We start from the raw sequence: 21,290 nt of genomic DNA on the forward strand, positions 1-21,290 counted from the left end.
TGCGACTGAGATTACAGGCAATTATGTCAATCAGCCCCATGTACCACAGTCCAATTTAACAGACTTAAGAGTTAGCACCCAGAAAGCCCTGCCTCATTCTGTGATGTCACACTTATTCCACAACTGGATTAAAACTGAAACTCTTTCCACAAGAGAACTGTAACAATAAGGAGCAGACACCCTAAAAGACAGTGAGAGGAGAGGTGTGGGGCACAGCCCAAGGGCACAGAACTAATAATATGTACACAGAAATTCTCAATTCTTCAACAGAATAGAAAAGACCATGAAAAAAGCAGGACTAAACAGAGACAGGCAGATGTTGACACAGAAGAAGAAAGAGAATTTCAGGATTTTCCTGGTAACAGGCAAATTGGCTTCAGCTAAACTTACTACAGTCAGATTTGCCATGTTATGGTTGAATCCAACACAGAGAACTTCAAGAGACTCCACTTGGTTCCCCACATCTCATCAAGGCAGAAGACACTATAGATGCCAGTGGCATCCACAAATCACCCAGTGATCCACGGAGTTGTATTAAACAAAAACAGAATAAAAGCCTTGAAGCTCACCATCAAAGCACTGACACTTAATGTGAGAAGATTTTGTACATGAGATTCCTCATGACAGAAAAACAAGTGTGTGTGTGGGAAAAGTATTTCATAACTAAATGAATAGCTTGAATACATTTCAAGAAGCACTTAGACCTAAACTTTTAGGAGCTCTCTTCACCAGAGTTGCTTTGCAGTGCAATCCACAATGAAAAGAGAAACATCATGAGTGCTAAAACATTTCAGAAATTCCTCAAGCCGAGGGAAGCTGAGGAACTGCAGTCTCTATCACCTTGGCTTTCCTCACCCTGGGAACAGGCAAGAGAATCCTATTAGTACATCTGGAGTGTGCCACTTGAAATGCCCGAATTCCCTTGGGATTTGGAGTGTAAGAGTTTGGCAGGAAGAAGATCAAAAATACTTTGAGAAAGAGAAATACTTTGAAAAAGAAAATACTTAAGAGAAATATAAAAATAGATAAATATTAAAAGTGCTCTTTCCTTGAAGAAAGTTATGAAACTAGGGTTTATAGGAAAAGAGATTTAAGGCCCAGGACTGTGGCTGATGAATCCAGACCCTCCACATCAAACTGCTTTGAAAGCCACAAATCAAGCTGTCAAGGGCTTGGAAGGAGAGCACAAACAGCCATTACCAGTTCTTGTTCAGCAGACATTGAAAACCAACCACGCTTCAGTGCAGAAAAACCATAACAACCATCAAAGTGTTAAAAAAATCGGACAGGAACCAACCAAAAACCGAAAGCTACGACCACACGCCAGCCTCAGCTTTCATTTTTCACTGCAGCCTGTGTCTCAACACCTTGGCATTCCAGCCTTCCCAAGGAAGACTAATGACAGTCTCCTGACGGAGCTGGCACCAGCGCGCCTGCTCGGCTTCCCAGAGTCAGCTTGACAGAGGTTTATTTAAGGACTTATTATGTTATATAAACTGCTAAATCAAACAGATGCTTTTCTAGTGACAACAGATAGCTGAACTATTAGTGGATGGCAGGAGGCCACAGCTAGAAAAGCCTCTCTCTCTCTCCAGAGCCTGTCCAGCCCTGCAAATAACGCACAGAATTTCTGCTCCTCGTGCTGTCCCACACCAAAAGGCGTCTGGCACTTTCTGGCAGCTCCACAGAGGAACTACCACCATGTTATTAAATAATGGGTAAGTAAATGATCCAGCACAACTTGCAGACTCTCCTACAGAGGTAGAACAACCCTTATGTGTGAAGAGAGTGCTGTGATGCTGTTTGGTCAAGGAAGGGCTCGAAGCACATCATCAGCAGAACTGAACATCGCTGGTAATTCAAGTATAAAACCTGCTCAGCCCATCCTTAAAGCTGTCATAAACACAAGACCAAGAGACTACATCTTCTGTTCAAATGTATGTACAAAAATGCCAGGATTTAAACCATCTGGACCATTGCAAATATTTTATCCCAAAACTCTGTGGCCAAACAGAAAAGCACATCCAGACCTTTAGTCACAAACCAGCTCGGTGGGTCTCAGTCTTCTTCCAAAGGCAAGGACACACCTCATCACAAAGCCCATCGCTGAAACTCCTACAGTCCTTCTCTGGCAGCCAGAGGGAAAACACAGCATGGAAAGGTGTTAAGAATGATCTGTCTCACCTGTGGCTCAGCCACACCAGTGATTTAAATGGCTCCATCCTGGCACCTGACACTGATCTAATTTTAAAAAGGTTTCAATCACAGGTGTCTCTCTGGCACATTTCTGAGCTCAACTGCATGGGTAATTTTGAAGTGAGAGCTTGACATGACTGGTACTATAATGATACTCAACAATGTAAGAAAGGTATTTTAATATTTATTGCATGTGCAAAGGTCTCTTACCACATAGACATACTCCTGTTAGAATTTTTACAGAGCTCTGTTGAAATAAAACTCCTACTGCAGGAGCTGCAGTTCAAGTCCAACATCTGACCTTATCACACAAGGTCTTGGATAATATATTCAAATCACAGCTCTAGCTGTGAACCAGTTTTACTCTTCACTTTTAGCCATTGACTGAATCAAGCAGGACACGAGTTCTCATCCTGTGACCTGTGAAATTCTCAGTCATTATCATGTGTGGTACCCAGCAGAGGTTTCTATTGGCAGAGTATAACAATCCTCAAAAAAATGATAACAAGTTAGTTGTTTTGTTCAATAAAAATAGCCAGAAGAGCTCAAAACTCCTCCTACAGTCACTCTTCCATCTGGCTCCCACCAACCGGAAAAAAATACCTAACTGTGCTAAGCTGAACTCTGCAATTCAAGTCCTTCCTGTGAGAAAGAAGGACAGAAGTTGAACTGTGCAGCAGGAATAAGAAGCATTCTGTTAAGTGGCCATTCCCAGCATCCTTCAAATGACATCTTTCGACCAGTCTAACCCTGCAGGGTCATAAAGCTAAAGGACACAGGAAACTGGTACAGTCCAGAACCTGCCAAAATAAACTTTCCACATCCATAAGTACATTCAACAGCACTATGTGCCCAGTTTCCTCCATGCACAGTGAATTCCTCCATTTGCCCGTTTAATGGGAAGGCAAAGAGCTGGAGAAGTGTGGAAGGGAGGATCAGGCTGCAAATGGAGCAACTACACCACTGCATCAGGAAAAAAACAAGTCTTTGCATAAAGACAGCTCTGAACCCTGCTCCTGTCAGTGCTGGGACATTCTTTGCTCTGTTATCACATCATCTACATCTATTATGTGACCCAAACACCTCCAGCCAGGAGCTGGGATAACATCAGTGCGCCTGAAGATTTCCCAGGGAATGCAAAAGACAGAGGGATCAATAGAGGGAATGTATTTCAAATGAGACATGCTTCTAAAATCACTAAGATACTGATTCTGCAGACAGAAGTTATTCTTGTCAGCTGCCTGTTAAAATATGAAGTACACTATCCAAAGATGCCAGAGACTTAAATTTCTGCAAGTTCAAAACCAGAATCTGAATGAGGAAAGTCTGATGGTTATAGAGACCACAACACTATATTCAGACCTTCAGGGCTGTGGCAGATTATTCCCACTGTCTCACTTATTCACTAAGCTGCACAATGCATCTAATTTCACAGGCACAGTGTGCCCCTTACCTGGAACTCAGGTGGATATCATTAAAATCCTGCAAGAGGAATATTTGCCACCTACGTAATCTACTTTTGCATACAAATGAGGATATGGGAAACATCACTTAGAGGTGAAGTTTCAAAAGGCAAGCGTGCCTTGGTGTTTCAAATGAACCCAGCCAGACTGGAACCAGAGGGATTTCTTCAGAACTTGACCCCAAAGAATCTGTTTCTAGTCCTTAAAGCAGCTGCAGCTGCTGAAAATTCAGCTTCTGCTTTTTCTGGCGCAATTGCTTGTGCTGGACATGCTGTTGCTCGCACATCCTCTACCACTGGTCCATCTGTACAGTCTGGGGAGGGTCCAGGGACACACACACACACACGTTTCCAAAGCCAAGAGGAGAAAAATTCATTTCCCTGACAAAGGAATGGGGCTGCTGGCCCAGAAGTCTTCCAAACAAAGCAGCATCCTCCATGCAGCAGAAGCAGGAGGGGTTAAGGATGACAGGACACAGCAAGAGGGACGGAAAGACTCCAAATGCACACTGGGACTCTCCAGAAGCAAAAATGCTGCTCCTGTGCTCAGTCATGTGCTCCTTGGCTTGAACCTTCTCACCAAAGCTGAATCTGGTTTCTAACCCAACATTCCCAGCTATTTCCCAGCTATTTCCACTGCAAAACCCTGCAAATCCATTGAATGATTCCTCCTACGAATTCTTCTACAGCTCTTCCTCAGCAGCCTGAGTCCAGCTCATTTAGCCTGACATCATGCATTCACTTTTGAAAGCTGCAGAGGTGAAATGCTCTGCTCATTCCCCTCACCCTGTGCTCAGAGCCCATCAGAAGAGATTCTCTCTATCTCACTTGTCATGCAGGACAACTGGATACCCAGATGAGTTTAACAAAATGTTAGTTATTTATTTAGGCCCTGATCCAGTGGAGCACATGCTTAACTACAACCAGGATGTGCAGCCTGTTGACTTCAAAGGAACTATTCCCCCTGTCTAAACTGCTAAATATCTGCACAAGTGCCTGGTGGACTGCAGTGAATACAGAGGAGGGAACAGGGTTTGGGGGAGCTGCACACACGTCTGTGAAGGAGATTTCTCAGGAACTTTGCTGGCCTCATGCCCTCCACACCAGCTCTTTCACTGAACACTCACCAGAATCCCATGGACAGTTTGCAGTGGGGCTGTTAACACAAATCTAACACTAGAGATTATTACAATCAGGATGGCAGTTTATGCAAAAACATGTATTTCTACTTAAATTATTGGCAGAGAAAATAAGTGAAAGAGGTAATATTGAACTGCAATACAGACATTTCCTGTCTCAAAGTGGGGGAGAAGGGAGTAGGAAGTAGTGTTTTTCTAGCACAATGAGCATCCACATTACATCATAATTTTGTGCTCACTTTAATTATTCAGAGATCGTTTCTGTAAAAATGAATACTTCTTTTACATCTTAAAGGATGCAAAAAACTTAAAATACCATGAATTTGCTATTCAGAATTTGTGGTAACTGTGGGGAACATGGGACTTGGATTGTATTGTGAAGTTGAGCTCAGATAGAGGAAAAAAGACTGTTGTCCCTACAACACCCTTTTTCTTGCTTTATCTGATGTGTTTGATGCATCAGTAAGTGCAGAATTACAGTGGGCAAAGAATTTTGATCAAATATTTCTATAAAGATCATTTCACATCTGAAATAAATGCATGAGCTTTCAAATACACAAACCAATCAGGAATGACACCCCTCCTATATCTCATTGTGATAGGGGACAGTTGTTGAAGTGGTTATTTCTTTGGGCAAAGAGAGAAAAAATTAATTTAATTTATGGTATTTCTCTCCCTATTTTTTTAGGAGATAACTCCCTCCCCATTGCTGACACAGTGTCTGCTCAGCTGATTCACCTCTAATTGCACACAGAGCACCTGAGCTCAGCAGTGTTCTCAGCTCCACACCTTCCTTCTCCTAGGAAGGGGGGCTCCAAAATCTCCCCTGTTTTTTCCACTCCTACCAGCTGGTGTGAGAAAAGCACCCCTGTGCTACAGCCACATCCTGACCCTGACTGTGACACCTTGGCTCAAGAGGAGAGATGCTTTTGTACAACCTTGTTAAGAATGCACAAAAACAAGACAGAGCACTTTCACCTGAGGCATCTGAGCAGCAAATGTATTATCTTTTTCTTAGATTTCTGCTCACTGACCATGGGGGCATTACTGCTTGAAGCAAATTGACAAACCAGACCTTCCCATACCTGGTCACAAAAACAGCAGCATCCACAGGAGGGGTGTCATCTCTGGCACCAGGAACCTGGTTGTTACCAAGGTATTTTGCCCCACCATATTCTTCATTTTGCCACTGACAGAAGCTCTCCAGAGACCTCTCTCCATGATGCCCAATGGACAACTTTGCCTTTGGGAAAAAAAAAAAAAGGATATATAAAAGGAGAAGTATCAGCCCCAGTCTTTAGATAAAGCATCACACCTCTCTGTAACAGTTTACTCCAGACTGGTTTGCAGCTACAAGCAGACAGCTTTACCAGGAAGGATAAATAAAAGGATTCTAGTTCTTTTCACTGCCACAGCCCCTGTATTTCCCACCTTTAACGCTGCCTGGTGAAGTGGAACAGGCAACTCCTCACAGTTTGTGATCCTGAAGCCAGACATGCCCCACATCCCCCTCCCACCCTGTGGGACACCACAAACCAGCTCCAGGAGCAGGGGAGAAAGGGGTTGGAACTCACAGGGCGACTGTGAAGCAGGACTAGTTTGGTAACTCGAATGTTGACTTTAATTCCCAGGCTTTGATGCTGGAACATGTTGTACACCTGTCAAAAAGCAAAGAAAACATCCAGAGCTTATTAGCAGAAAATATCAAGACCTAGCAATAGTAAAATAAACTAACTGTGACTAAAGTTAGACATTTCTCCTTTTAAAAACTGACACAAAAACTCCCCCCAAATGGATTGTGCCTCTACACTCAATACAATAAAGGATTTTTAAGAGTTGCTGTGAAAAGGAGAAAAATATTCCAAAGGGACTCTAAAGATAAAGTCTCAGGAACATGGACATACGCTATGAAGCATTCAACTAACATGGATCTTCAGCATTAAATATCAGAGATATCTGAATGCAAGATGAAATAATGGTGTGTTTTAGACTTCAGGAAATAGAATGGAAAAGCAATTTCCCTCTGTTATTTTCATATCTTATATAAGAGAATAGTAATAAGGCAGCACATAATGACACAAGCCTCAGGAAATACAAAAATAGCCCCGGAAACTACCTTACTACTTTCTCCAGATTTTGCATTCCAGCTCAAGATACTTCACCTCATTTTTATAGGTTAGAATATAAGATCTTAATTGATCCCAGAGTTTTATTCCACCCTTTTCTCAGTGCACAAATGTTTTAACTAGACAGTATCAAAAAAGGTGAGGGAAGGATTTATTTCAAAAGGTGTAAAATGCCACATAAAAGGCCTTGGGTGAATATTGTATCCCCTACTTCGTCAAAAAAACTGAAATCAAGACCAGTGAAAAGAGACTCCTGACAAATGGGAGGCAGGTTTGGCCCCAGGTAAGCAATATTCCTTCCTCACAGCTCGTTTGGCTACAAGCATCACTCAGCCTCAGAAACTTCCTACAGCAAACCCGAGACACGAGCACATCTTGCACATTATGTTTTCAACGCTTGGTATTTTTCCTATTTGTGCAAATGCTCCGGAATGTGCTCAGTGGAAGAAGCTCTCCAGTGTTTGGGGTTGGATTTAAGCACACACATAAATGTTTCCTACAATTTAGGCACAGATTGCAAGGGAGAGCTACTCAGTGTTTGACCCAGTGACCTTCAGCTGAGCACAATGAGCCATTTCTCTTCCCTGGGGCTGGTGTACAAGTGCACACAAGGGCTGGCACTATTTGCTTAGCCTGGAGATGTGCTGGGAGAGCAGCTCAGGCCTCTCACTACAGACCTGGGGGGATAAACTTGACAGTTGCAGAGAAGGGCTCTGACAGATGATCCCTGTGTAAGTGGAGACCTGGACACTCAGCTGGGAGGGTCAATGGGGCACCAGGCTGAGGGGATCAACACCTGCTGCACCACTACAGAGGCTGACAAACATTTCCCTGGCATGGATGGAGGGATGGATGGAGGGATGTCTTCGGTTTCCCAGCTCTCCACTAGCTCTGGCCATCCCATGAAGTTCCCACTCATTAAATGAGAATAAATCCAGCAAACGGGTCCTTGTCACTGAGCCTGGTGAGTGCTGGTGCTTGGCTTCCCATCAGAGCAGTCAGGCTGCCTCCAGAGCCAGCACAGACAAATCCAAAGACCACTGACTTCCAAAGGCTGTTTGCCCTGGCAAAACTTGCTCACCAAGCACCAGCTGCTGGACAGTTCAGGGTTTCATCTTGAAAGCTGCCAGCCCTTCCTCCTTTTCTCTTGTGCTCTCTGTCCTAAGGATAACGCTGACTGCACTTTTATTCCCACCCACCAGCAATCTCAGATCTCAAGCAGTAGCAATTGGACACAAAACCAAAAAAAAAAAGTCACAGGGAGTGTAAGAGGCTCCACTTTGCTTGTTTATTCAAGCTTTGTTTGCTTATTTTCTTAAATGAAGGCCAAAGGAGCCCCAGACTGATGGCAGTTTGTGTTGCCTAGAGGGAACATTAACCTTTCCCTCTGAGAGGGAGATTACTTAACAGTTACAGGCAACACACACTTGACTTGGAGAAAATTTAATTTGCCAATTAAAATAATTTGTATACAGAGAAAAAAAAAAGATAAATTAAAACAACCCCTTCCCCTCATCTTTACTCCTGCATTCCTGAGTCCCTCCCCCTCACCCAGAGCCATGCAGGTGGATGGGGAATGGGGACTGTCCTCTGGAAGAGCTCTCTCTGCTGCTCCCTCCTCACACTTTTCCCTGTTGCAGAATGGATCCTCTCCATAGGCTGCAGCTCCCATCAGGATAATCTGCTCCAGCACAGGCTCCTCTCCTCAGGTCACAGTGTTGGGAACAGCCACCTGTCCCACCATGGTCTCCCCACAGTCTGGAGGCCAACCTCTGCTCCAGCACCTGGAGCTCCTCATCCTCCTGCTCTGACCTGGGTGCTCATGTGGATTTTTCCCCCACTTTTCCCCCCTCTTTTGAAGATGTTTTCACGGGGCAGCTCTGAGTCTCAGCTCCACTGCCCACTGCACCCACACACTGTCCTTTCAGAGGGGAAACTTCTCTCAGCTCATGGGCTTTAAGGCTAGAAGGGATCCCATGGAGAAGGCAAGCAGACTTTTTAATGACTTGATGAAAAAAATATGAGCCTGATACAGCTCAGGTTGTTCCCAGCTGGATTTAAACCAAGCCATGCCAGGTAGGCTGTGCCCAAAGGAAGCACCATCACAGAATCCAGCTGAATTTAAAATAAAAGAATTCAAATACATAGGTCTTTCCTGCTAAGAACGGAATTCCATCATGGCAGCAACAACTTTCTGCCTTTCACAGCCAGCCAACAAGAAAACCAAACCCCAGAGACTTGGCCTGTCTGAGCTGCTCCACACTACATCCAAGTGAGGTGGCTGGGATAACTGGTACCAGGGGATAAGGAATGGGATTTCTCACTGCAGATGTTCTCAAGATTTCCTGCTGCACAGACAGAGAGACTGACTCTGCCCACTCCCAACACCATGGGCCACCCTTCCTCAAGCCTGCTATTGCATCACACCCTTCAGGCTGTTGTGACTACTTCCAACAGGGGAAAAGTAAAAATATTTGGGTGGTTTAGAACTTTTTAATAAAATAAGGCAGCTGGGAACAAGAAGTGTCAGCTGCATGAAACTCTGCCATGGAACCAAATGCAAAGGTTACTTGTTTAGGACATCACCACAAGTGGCACAAAGCAGCTTGGATGGAAAAGAAATGGAGGTTCTGGATCACTGGGATGAAAGGAAGGGATGGGAAAAGGGATGGTCAATGTGACTGAAGTGTTGTGGGTGCCCTGCTGCAGGTGAACTTCTACTCTTCTCTACTGACTTCTCTGTGGTGTCATCAGAAGTAGGGTGAGCTCTGGAAACAGGAGATATGGTAAAGAACCATACAAGACAGACAGAAAAAAATGGAAGGGGAAGTGCAGTAGAACAACAAGAAGAAGAATAAAGCCTGTCTCTGGCATCTCCCCCTTCACCTGCATTTCTCTGACAGAGCTTTACTGTACAGAATGCCCTAAAGAAAACAGGAAAGCTTGAAGGCTGGACCATCCTCCTCTGTTTGCATTCCTCCTGCCTTTCTTTCTCCTCACAGCTCTGACATGGAAGGGGCAGAACAAATGCAGTTTTGGCATAAGCTGTGCAGGCCTGCCCCAGCATGCACAAAGCAAACACAGACATAAGGAGAGAGAGGCTGAGAGAGGAACTAAACTACATCATTTTAATTTTTTTTTAATTCTCAAGAGCTTCCTCTGCAGGTGGATGGTGGGAGGGAGACGTGTGTGTTTCAGATGTTTTAGAGTTTAGAACAGCAACCCTGAGGGTAAATTGACTTTTTTCCCCTTTTTTCTTCCCTGAGCACTGCACTCAAGCAGGAGCCTTCCCATTGCCTTGGCTGCTGGATGAGGTTTGGACAGCAGAAGCCTTAGTCAGGTTACTGAGGTTGTCTTTCTCTTGTTTTGAAAAGTGCTATAGGATTTCTAACACCCACCTAAAGCCAAGCTTTCAAATTATTCCTTTAAACATTATAAAAAAGAACATGTTCATAGCTCTTTATAAGATACAGTTGACATAACTCCTTCTCCTGGGGCTGCTAGAGCAAAAAGAGAAATCTGTAGACAGTGATGAAACACTCAGATCCTTTTCCCTTATGTCCCCGTTCCCATTATGAAAATTCCAGACCAGGGTAAGGGAGCTGATTATCAGTGGCAGCTCTGGAGCCTTTATGTGCCAGCCCCCAAGAGCACAGACATATAAATCCATCAATGTGAGCATGATAAAAATGATTTTATCTGCTTTTTTAACATTAAAAAAAACCCTCACAGGGGAAATCCAAAATGAAAAACAATCTGTGGAGCGTAAAATCAGGTTTCAGAGAGTAAAACAGTATCATTCCTAAAGAACAACATAAGAATTTTCCCTCTTAATGACATCCAAAAGATCACTAACTTCAAGTTCCTGCTTGCTGCTGCAAAGAGCTTCCACATTAATCTCATGGCTTAGCAACAGCTGCAGAACTGACACACACTGCAGAAACTCTCCCTCCACTCTGCACTCTCAGAGAAAAAGGCAAGCTCCAAACCAAGCCCCAGTTGTAATTTATTGCAAAACCCAAAAAAATACACTTAGGGGACCAAAAAAAAAAACAAAAAACCAACCCAAACCAACCCAACTAATTTTTTTTAGGTTTTCAAACCCATAGAAAGCAGCTGTTAAATGACTATGTTGTGGTCTTGGAAACTCAGAAATTCAGACGTCTCTGTCTCCGAATGCTCTGAGGGTCAGTCTGGGTGGGACTTGGTTTGCAAAGTCAGCTCTGCACTCTGCAAGGAGCCAACATCCACAACTCCCTGCTCAGGACCAGGCTGAAAACAGTCACTCCTCATCCCCAGCAACACAACAGCATGGGCAGGACTTTCCAAAGGGTCTCATCCCCATTTATCACCACTTGAACCTGTTATCCCCAGAACCATTTGAATCAATCCTCTCCAGAAAGCTGAAAACCTAAACCATGAAAACCAGACATAGCAGAGATCAGTGCACTTCCTAGAATCTCCTTTTTCCTTTATTGGTCACTTCTTTCAGATGAAAAGCAACCACAACAGCAAACAAAAGCATAAAACTCCTGCAAGAAGAGAACATCCACCCTCACAGCTCCACATGAATGAAATGCACTGAGAAATTAGTTGCCAGATGCAGACTAGCAGAATGGGTGAGCAAAATAAGCATGTTTTTAAGCTTGATTTACCAGAAAGGCACTCAGGTTTGGAATTCAGAGGAAGTTCTAAACACTGGTGACTGCAGAATGAGGCCATGAACAGATGATTCTCTCAAGCAAAGGTGAGACAAGAACTGGAATGCAAATACTGCAGTGAAGCTCAGTAACACAGGAGTTTAACTCAGAAGAGATCAGCACCTATATTTAACTAGGTGGTTTTGCATTCCCACAGCTCTGCTGGTATTTCTCCCTGTCCGTGTTCTTCCACTCCTCATGCCCACAGTCTCACTGCCTTGCTAAGGCTGCAGCTGTGCATGGTGGCATTTAGCAACTTTAGCAGCTGTTTGGAAAATCATGCTGAATCAAACACCTTGCCAGAAAACAAGAAAAGATTTCTCTTTAGCAGTGGTGACTTAAAGAAAGCCAACTCAAATCCCTGGAGCCCTGCTTGTTCCTACTCATACATTACAGTGCACCTTAGAGGGAAATTCTTCCATGATCTTGGAAAAACCTGTCTTATAATTTCAAGAATTAGTTTAGTAAATGGAAGAGCCTGCACCTCTACAGTGACATTCACAAAAAACAAGCACTTTTAATGTGAATCTATTTTCTGTTCAGGGGCATAGAACTACAGAATAACATTAAAAACACAGCGTTTGCTACATTAAGTGCTACCTTTTATTTCTGGGCTCCAAAATGGGTTTGCTGTACTTTTAAGCTTTTATTCTAGAAGAGGGTAGTGGGTTTTTTTTCTCCAAGATTCTCATTTACCAGGGGAGCAATAAACCTGTATTTTGTAATGCTGACTTTTTTTCCCCCTTCAGAAATTCTTGTAACATAAATAGATATTAAATACTTTAAGGCAGATCACTTTATTTAAAATGTCTATAAATATAAAATGCATTAATAAGACCTCTTAATGCTTGTTTTGTGGTTTGACAGTAAACGTAATGGCTTACAGAGAGGAGTTAAGTTAATATACCCCTGACCAGTAATGTTCTATTTGCTTAAATGCAAGCAGCCAAGCCAAAATTAACATTCTGGTTTCTTTTAGAGGCAGCCTGCCATCCTGCAGTATAGCTGAATAAGCACTGCCTAATATCATGGGGCAAATCCTGTCCCCCAGCTAACAGTCACCCAAGGCTGACAGAGAGGCAAGAAACAAAGATCACAAGCAGTCAAGAGCTTGGCTTAAGGCCACCCCAAACCACATGATTATCTCTCTGAAATACATTTTCCTGAATTATCCTTCAGCTTCTTTTGCTGGGATGAAGGTCAGTTTTCATTACACAAATGTAACATCAAAATCCCCTTTGATTTCCCTGAATTCTACCTGGTTTTATCACCACACAATAAAGGGTTTATGCAATGATGCCATCTATGTGTTTGCCTATCCTTATTCCTCACTATCTTTTGGTCTTGCCAGTTACTCTCATGCAGTTTCCTTCAGAGGCCTGAAAAATATTCCTAAGAGCGTGGGAATGAAGGTGACCAAGGCTCCCACTGCCCCTCTGAAGGCTGAAGAGCTGAAACATGAATTCAAATCCTATCAGACATCAGAAAAACTCGCACCAGTGAGCCCCCAGGAGCAATGACTTCACAGTGGGAAGCATTTCAGCTGGACCTTGCACCTGAGGAGATGTCACATGAATGTGTTCCTCATCCAAGAGTCCTCTTCCATGTGCTCTCTCTGGTGTCTAATAAAGGGGTGAGCTCACCCTACAGCATCAGAACCCAGCTTAAAAGCCCATCAGCCTAATCCATTGGAAACTAACCTTCAATATTTGTTTTATAAATGAGTTTAGAGAACCCAGCCCATCTATGAGCACCTCCCCACACAGATTTATTCACACCTGGCAAGCTGATGTTGCTGAGATGTTCTGCAATACCTCAGCCTGGTCAGACAACAGGATTCAAAGACCCACAGCCATCTTTTGTTTAAGACTTGATCCATCAGTCTGGTCATCCCTAACAATCTTCACAGGCTGAAAAAGCTGCACAACATAGACATCCCGAAGGGCCACAATGAAATCATTGACCTGCTGGCATGAGGGTCATCAAAAGTAACTGCAGAGCCACAGTGGAGCCCCATTGAGTGACAATTGTGAGAGTACACTGGGAGGCAAAATAAAAAGCAGAGGAAGGGACACAGAAAAGCAGCTCATTAATGGAAAAGACTAATCAAACTCCCTACTCAATCAGCCTCCAGGAGGGCTCCCTCACACCAGTGCTTGATGAAGGAACACAAGACCTCTTAAAAAGCTGCTGTTCCATAGCTGGTTTATGCTGAGCATCCATCTCTTCACTGGGAGGCATGACCAGGCAATTACTGTGCAGGACTGTTATTTTTTCCCAAGCCAATTTGCTGCTCATAAACACCAGCAGAGGCACAGTGAGGAGAATGAGCTTTTCCTGGATATTACAATAGCATGGGCAAAGGAATATGAGCTTCCTCCAAGACTTTCTTGTGCAAATGCCTCTGCAAGGACCCCTGCAGCCTCTGAGCAGAGTTTTCCATGTCCACATCCAATTTAGCCATTACCTCCTTATTGGCACTGCCAACAGCTGAGTGAGCATTCCCTGTGGGAGGCTTTGTGTTCCCTTATCAGCTGAGCCAGAAGGCCCCACTACAGGGACAGCTCACAAATTAACACCCACACTTCCCATGAGCCTGCCATTTCCAAAGGTTCCCCTCATTCCCAAAATATATCCCTAGGATTTCTAAACTGATTTGCAAGCCCAACTCCATCAACTACTTATAGGCATTATCAGGAGCACTTCATGCAGCCCTGGGTTGAAAAGAATGGGATCAGCCTGCAGTTTGGTTGTAAGTTTGCCACGTTTTCTACATCAAGGGAAGCAGCCATTTTCATTGTGTAAAAAATCAGAGATAAAAATCATTCTGGACTTAAAGCCAGGTCTTCTGCTGGAAATGAGTATGACTGCTGGCTTTAATTGTCTATAACAATGACCTGTATCTCTTGTGAAACCCATGGTGTGCCATAGGAATCTTTAGGAACCCAAGAAACAAGTCAGACAAGACCTTCCTCCAAGGAAAACCGCAGCAATACCAAAAGCATGGAAGAAAACACCACTCCTGAACCACTATTTCCTGAGTGAAAACTTGCATTTTCAGTTTAGAAAAATGGGGTTTTATTGTGGCAAATACCATGAACAACACAACTGGAGAAGAGGCATGTAACACAAGAAAACCAAAACCTCTTCTCATACCCGAAGGTTAAAACAATTATTGATTTCTGCTGTCAAGTCAGCTCTATCCTACCCTGGACATGTCCTGCTTACTCTTGTTTCCTCTTTTGAGACTGAAGTGCCTACTTACCATATTCATAACAGTGAGGATGAACCTTTGGGCAGCCTCTGCTCCGTGGTACTGCACCATGTCAGCATCTGCCACCACCAGCGTCTCCACCGTGTACTCGCTGGTCAGGCGAATGGCGTTCCTCCGCTCCCGCCAGTCACTCGTGGACTTCACTTTCTTCTGTCTCTTCTTTTCTGAAAGGTCAAAATGCCTCTTAAGGCTGGCAGATCAAAATAAAACACTCCCAGCCTTTTCAACAAACGTTCTCATGCGTATTCAGGTCGTAACAACCTTTAAATTAAAGTGTTCTTGGCTAGTTAAAGAAAAGGCTGCATTGCAGGTACATCTGCGCCCCTGGGTGCAGAGAGCAGCAGATGATGTGAAAAGAGGGAAGAGGATGGGGAAAAAAACCTAAGTTCATGAAAAAAGCAAAAACTTAATTCAAATAAAAATGTTACGGATAAGTTAAACCTCCCTTCCTCCCAACTAAAGGACTGATGTAGTAATAATTTGTCTTCCTCTAAGCTGATAGGTGAACTGTGTTTCACAGGCAACTGTGCAAAGCAGCTGAGGCATGACCAAAGGAGAAATTAAGTTCAGATATGAATTCAAACCTGCTAACTTCACTGCAGCCACAAAACTGTGTTCGTGCTTTCAATTGTAAAAATAAAGAAGCAAATGGAGCAATTAAAACAAATAAATTTATTCTTGCAATAATAAACAAACTTCTAAGATTCACTGAAATTATCTCTGCCTGCTGTTCAGCCTGTGAGACACTATGGATACTGACACTGCTATTACTATTGATTTTTTCCTGTGGAAAAGGGAACAGAAAACACAAGTCCTGAAACAGCACAAACACAACATTCAGTGCAAAACTGACATGGGACAGAGCCTAATGGATGATCAGACAAATCCCTCTTATGTCATACAACACGTGCTGCTCATTCCCCAGAGCAGAGAATCACTTTTTAATTTTCTCTAGATTTAACCTGAGACCCTCTCTGAGCAAAGCAGCAGCCAGAGCTGAGCTGGTGTTCACTGATCCTGATTTTCCACAGCCTGTTTACCAGCTCCCTGACATAATTCAGCTTGAATTTCCCTTCTTTCCCAGATCATCAGTTTTCCCTCATTGACCCTGCTGCATTCAGGGTGACAAACTCCATCAGCTGCAAGCCTCACAAAGCCCACCTGAAATGGACTCCCTGCCTTTACCCATTCATGCATTTTCTGCCTTGTCAATATGCACATTTCACCACGTCCATCCCACCTCCTCATTCCTGATTTTCTCATAGTCATCCAGCACAATTCTGCACGTGCTTTTCTGCCCAAGGCATCAACTGTCAACACTTGGTACATATTTTAAACTGAGAAAACAACCATGAAATTTGATTTTTTTTTTTAAGAGAGTTTGGAAATATCCCCCTGGGTTGAAAGAGACAGACAGGAGTCTATGGACAAGGAAAAAAAATGAAAATGGGGGGTGATCATAAATTATGGAAGCTACATGCCAGTAACGAAGATGAAAATAACCAAGTTTCAAGGCCTGTTTTCACTTGGGTTGCAGGACAGCTACAGAAAAAGTGCACAATCATGGCAAAGCTGCCCTAAGCAGAGAATGTCTATAATAAAAATAAAATAAATAAAATTTAAAAGATTGACTATACAAGAAGGGAGAGCTGAATGCACCTTTGATTTGCCAACTATGAGATGGAGGTGACTTCAAACTCCTTTGGAACAGCTCACATGTTTGTGTGTTATTTTATTTCTTTCATTCAATTAATTTCCCATCCCTCCTTCTGCACAGCAGCACATCTTTAGCTACAGGTACTCAAGAGTCTAATTTAAATATCAAGGAGAAATCAAAGAAAAAAGAAAAAAAGGTGAATTATTTCAGTAAAACTACTGACACTTTACTGCTATCCATCAGAAACTTCCCAAAGACAGAAGCATTTCCCCATCAAATTCTTGTTTTGGCAATCCCCTAATAAATGTTTCCAGGTGGTATAAATCTCATAGCTATAGAGAAGTCGGTCTTATGGGGGACCAAGCCTAGATCCAACTAAGTCTCAGCCTAGCATTGAATCAGCTGTGTAAAAAAGTTTAAGTGGAAGGAAAAAAAAATCAGTTTTCTGGGTTTTCCCTTAAAAATCTCCTTTTTGATGGGTAAGAAGACATTTGTGTCACAGGAGGAACTCGCTCTGCTAGACTGGAGCTTGCACCCCAGGGAGAAGAGGTCATGCCATGTTCATTTGCCAGTGTGGTCCCTCCTCCAGAGGCAGCTGAAGGAATTGGCACCTCTTTGCAGCTGAACAAAACTGTGCAAGGTGTGACTTCTGGAGAGCAGCAGCCTAAAGGGACTCCTGGCAGAGGGCTGGGCAGCCTTGGTTCACACACAGCCTCTGGCCCCCTTTCCTCCTGCAGACTGGCAGCTTTCCACAGAGGGCTCGGGACTGGAGCATGTGTGTGGAAAACCAGCACCCCACAAGGCTGCCTGGAAAAGCAGCCAGAGTGACCTGACAGGGAGAATCCAGGCTCCTGCTCTTACCCTCACCTTCACACTGTCCAAGTGTAAATTTACATGCACTTAAAACAGGCAACAGGAGTCCACAAAGAGCTCAGGAGGTCATTGCTGAACCCTCCAGAACAGGCACATCAACACCAGCTACTAAAGAAAGGAGGGGTTTTTCAAGTTTGTACCTTCTCCATAGGGTAAATTATTTTATCCTTTCTGCCCACTTTCACAGTGGTCTCTCTTTACATCCTCCAGCCTACCACAAATGCAAATAATTTTCCAGAATAATCAAGCACATGGAGAAAACAAGGTATTTGCATGGACAAAACCACAACAAAGAGAAAGGAAATGCACATGTCCCATAGCACAGATGTTTGATGAAGAGAAAGATCCAAAACCAGCAGGAAAAATCCTCATTAAGTGCATTTACAGCTCATACCTGAAAGTGAGAGAGTTTTATGGAGGTATCAAAAAAATAAAAATACCTCATCTCTAGAGCCTCACTTGAGAAACAAGCCAGCACAGAGGTCTCACTCCTGCCCTGCAAGATTTATGGAGCATGGGCAGGGAATCCCTCCATGAGTACATGAAACCCCAAACTAAAATAAACTTCAGCCATTAAAACAAGGATTAAATGCTTGATGGATTCTTTATTTGAACAAACTGATGTTACAAATTTTGTGGTGCAGATGTCAAGTGTTAGTGTGAAGGCATAAGAGGCCATAAACCATGGGCAGGAGCTGTCAGAGAAGTTTACATTGCAGGGAGCACACAGCACATGATTTTTAGGAATCAGGTGTTCTCTGCTTAAGAGGTCAGAGAATTTAGTATGAAATATGAGCTGAAACAGTCAATCTACAACACAGCATGTACATGCTGCAGGTGACTGGGTACAGGGGACATTACTCTTTGGCCAGTCACTCTGACAGTGTGTTATACAGTCTATTGGGCCAAAAATTCCACAAAATTCAGGACTGTGAGGTGAATGGAGAAGGGTGAAACACCCCCAGATCCTCAGCAATAAATGTGACACTGCACAAGTTCATTAGGTGACTTCCATTTACCCTTCCCTGGCTCATCACCTTCAAAGCCACACGATCCACACCATGTCCTGCAGTCTTTGAAGTCTCCCTCAGAATGGGAAGAAGCAGAGTCCCCACTGTGATCAGAAGCACAACAAGGCTCTTCTGAGGCCCCTGTAGGAAACTCCTGATGTTCAGTGCTTTTTATGGCAACTCAACAGATGTGCAATTCCAGAGCAACCGCCCCAAATGACCTTTTCCTATTACACACCGAAAGCACTGTCTAGCACTGTCTGGCTTTTGGCAGATTCTTGCTGTAAGTGCAGAGTCCTTTCCTGTTCCTCCTCCCTCCCTTCCAACTGTATTTCCCAGACTCATCTGAAAGCAACAGCTTCTCCTACAGCCTTCCACTATTTTTTTTCCTGCCTAATCTTTCCCTTTGTAATTTTAGCTACCTCATTCTTGCTAAACCCACTGACAGTTTCTGGATGCCATTCAACAAAAGCCACAAATAAAAGTTAAACTGCAGAATCCTTTCTCTAAGGCCAGATTTCTCCTTAGAAGCTCTTTTCTATTGCTGCCTTAAAAAGCCTCTCCAGCTCTTCCTCAGGAGCCTTTGCTCCCTTCCCTCCTCCCACAACCCCTTTAACATCTCCCCATACCCCCGATGGAGGGCAAGCTCTGTTTTACCATGTCCTGTTATTTCAGTATCATAAAAAGGAAGAGAGGGCATCCAAGTGGGGCAAACAGCTAAAATTAATTCTCTCTAAGCCCCAGGAGTTTCCAGAGAAACTCTGACTGGTACTCACATTAAGCAGGTTTTATTAGCTTCACCTAAAAATAAAAATCATCACCTCTCCAAAGCAAAACAGAAAGAAAAGGGAGATCCTGCACACAAACCAAGCCTAGAAATTAAAGGAAGTCCTTGAGGAGTATTCTTACTACTCAGCCTAAAACCCTCTGCCACTGCTGAATTATCAGAGGGACAGAATACCACAAAATGTCCCTGGTACCAGCAGCAGGATAGAAGCACCTCTCCAAAGGTGATTAATCCCAGACATGAAGACCCTTTGCCTCTGACAGGACGCTGCACAAGAACTATCTCTGTGCTCTGGCCTGTAATATCTCCATCAAAACATTGAATTTCAGATTTACCACAGCCAGCTGACGCCAGTAGATTGTCTGAAATTCAGGAATTACAAATAGTTGCTTATTGAAAGAACACATGATTACAGATTGAGAACTGTCCACTCATTTTTAATGTCCTGTCCTACAAAACTGAGTCTCCAATTTCTCTCTGACTGGAATGGCAGACAAAATCAGGCATCAACTGCTAGGAAAAATTATTGCAGAGCAGAATGATCCGTTATTCCCTAATTCACCTTCCAAAAATGGTTTTGTTTTGCTTTGGGGTTTTTTGTTTATTTTTTTTTCTCCCAAACAGTCACTTTCATACCAAATCACAAGTTCATGACTATTTCTCTGGCAAAGCAGCAAACAAAAACTTGAGACAGAAGTCACGAACTCTGAGCTGCATCTCAAAACACCACAGATTTTACTGCAAGGATTGTTATCCAAGTTAGTCTGTGGCTTGGACACATCAGTTAAAACCTTATTCTTCTGCAAAACAAACTCAAGTCATCAACACAACTCATCAGGACTTTGTTTTAATGGCAGGTCAGGATAAGCACTGTAACCTCTGCTCAATGGTTCAATTTGTCACCAGGATTCAAAGATTCCCACCTCCTGGATTATGCACACCCATCTCCCATAGAAAGGACACTTTCCTGGTGGCAAAAACAAGGACTCATGGCAGATAAATAAAACAATTTAGTGGTACAGGAGCGGGCACAGTGAGCTATGGACAGTGATAACACGGAAGACACAAAGACACCTAAAAGATGAGCGATCTACCTTAGTCCAGGAACCGTCCCCCCGCTTTTCTAGCCAGAATGAAACATGATCATGAATATATGACCATGGAATATCCATGAACTTCCCAAGACAAGGACAGTGGAGCTCATCACCACCTGCCAGGCTGGATTTCACTGGGTTCCAATGGAAACCAGCATTCAGCTTTATTGGGAACCAAGCAAAGGAGCAGCACAGCTGCCCTGGAAGGGGAACAAATACATCCACTATATATGTTTACATTTCCTTTTTGTGTCTCTTTTTCACCTTGACAGCAGAGGGAGAAGAACCTGGAGTCCCTCACACTCCTCATGATCCACACGGAGGGAATCATCCAGAACAGACCTGCAGGAAAGCCTCACTTGCCACATGTGATGGCAAAGGACACTTCTGAATGTCAGACTGCTGCAGGAGGCTGCTGTTTATCAGCCATGAGGAAACAATCACAGGCTTGCAGGGAAAACCCAGACTCCCTGTCAGGAAGAGAAGGGACCTGGAAAAACCAAGGGATTTATCCACAGAAGTGAGACACACTCCCATAGGCAAAGTGCTGAGTTCCTGATACAAGGAATCCTTCTGTGCTTGCAAACACTTAATCACATTACATCTTCTGTGGAGCTCATTGTTGAAATCCTGCTTTAATTCTCCAACAGCTGCTTCCTAATATGGACTAATACAGGTTGCATTACATCTCTCTATTTTTAGTGCACATGTTTTTCGCCATAACAACTGCTCTTTCAGGCCAAGTCAAACCTGCAGAGAAAATACAGCTAAGAGACAATGATTAAAGATGGGGAAATGCAACGTAGCAGTAACATGTGTTTAAGATTTATACCTGTTCAGGGAAAGCATTCCCTACATTTGATACCTGTACACCAGCACTTACTTAAATTATTACCAGCTTTGATAAATTGCTAAAACAGGTTGCAAAATAACTATTCACATTATTTGCAAATTAAAATATTGATCTTCCTG

The 21,290-nt window shown here is 43.4% G+C and overlaps 1 protein-coding gene across 4 annotated transcripts in view; it reads right to left on the reverse strand.

Moving 5' to 3' along the window:
* Positions 1 to 21,290, reverse strand: part of ADAMTS17 (ADAM metallopeptidase with thrombospondin type 1 motif 17) — a 156,352-nt gene that overhangs the window by 119,927 nt on the left and 15,135 nt on the right. For all 4 annotated transcript variants that reach the window (XR_012057538.1, XM_072933771.1, XM_030281401.4 and 1 more), the window contains exons 4-6: positions 14,889 to 15,061; positions 6,372 to 6,455; positions 5,883 to 6,040 (exon numbers count right to left, since the gene is read on the reverse strand). Coding sequence is in view for 3 of the 4 variants with exons in the window: in XM_072933771.1 (XP_072789872.1) it covers positions 5,883 to 6,040; positions 6,372 to 6,455; positions 14,889 to 15,061 (415 nt within the window). In the remaining variant the exon portion in view is untranslated. The remainder of the gene's footprint in view (positions 1 to 5,882; positions 6,041 to 6,371; positions 6,456 to 14,888; positions 15,062 to 21,290) is intronic.

This window comes from Taeniopygia guttata, chromosome 10 (assembly GCF_048771995.1).
Source record: "Taeniopygia guttata chromosome 10, bTaeGut7.mat, whole genome shotgun sequence".
In the NCBI taxonomy this organism is placed as follows: Eukaryota; Metazoa; Chordata; class Aves; order Passeriformes; family Estrildidae; genus Taeniopygia; species Taeniopygia guttata.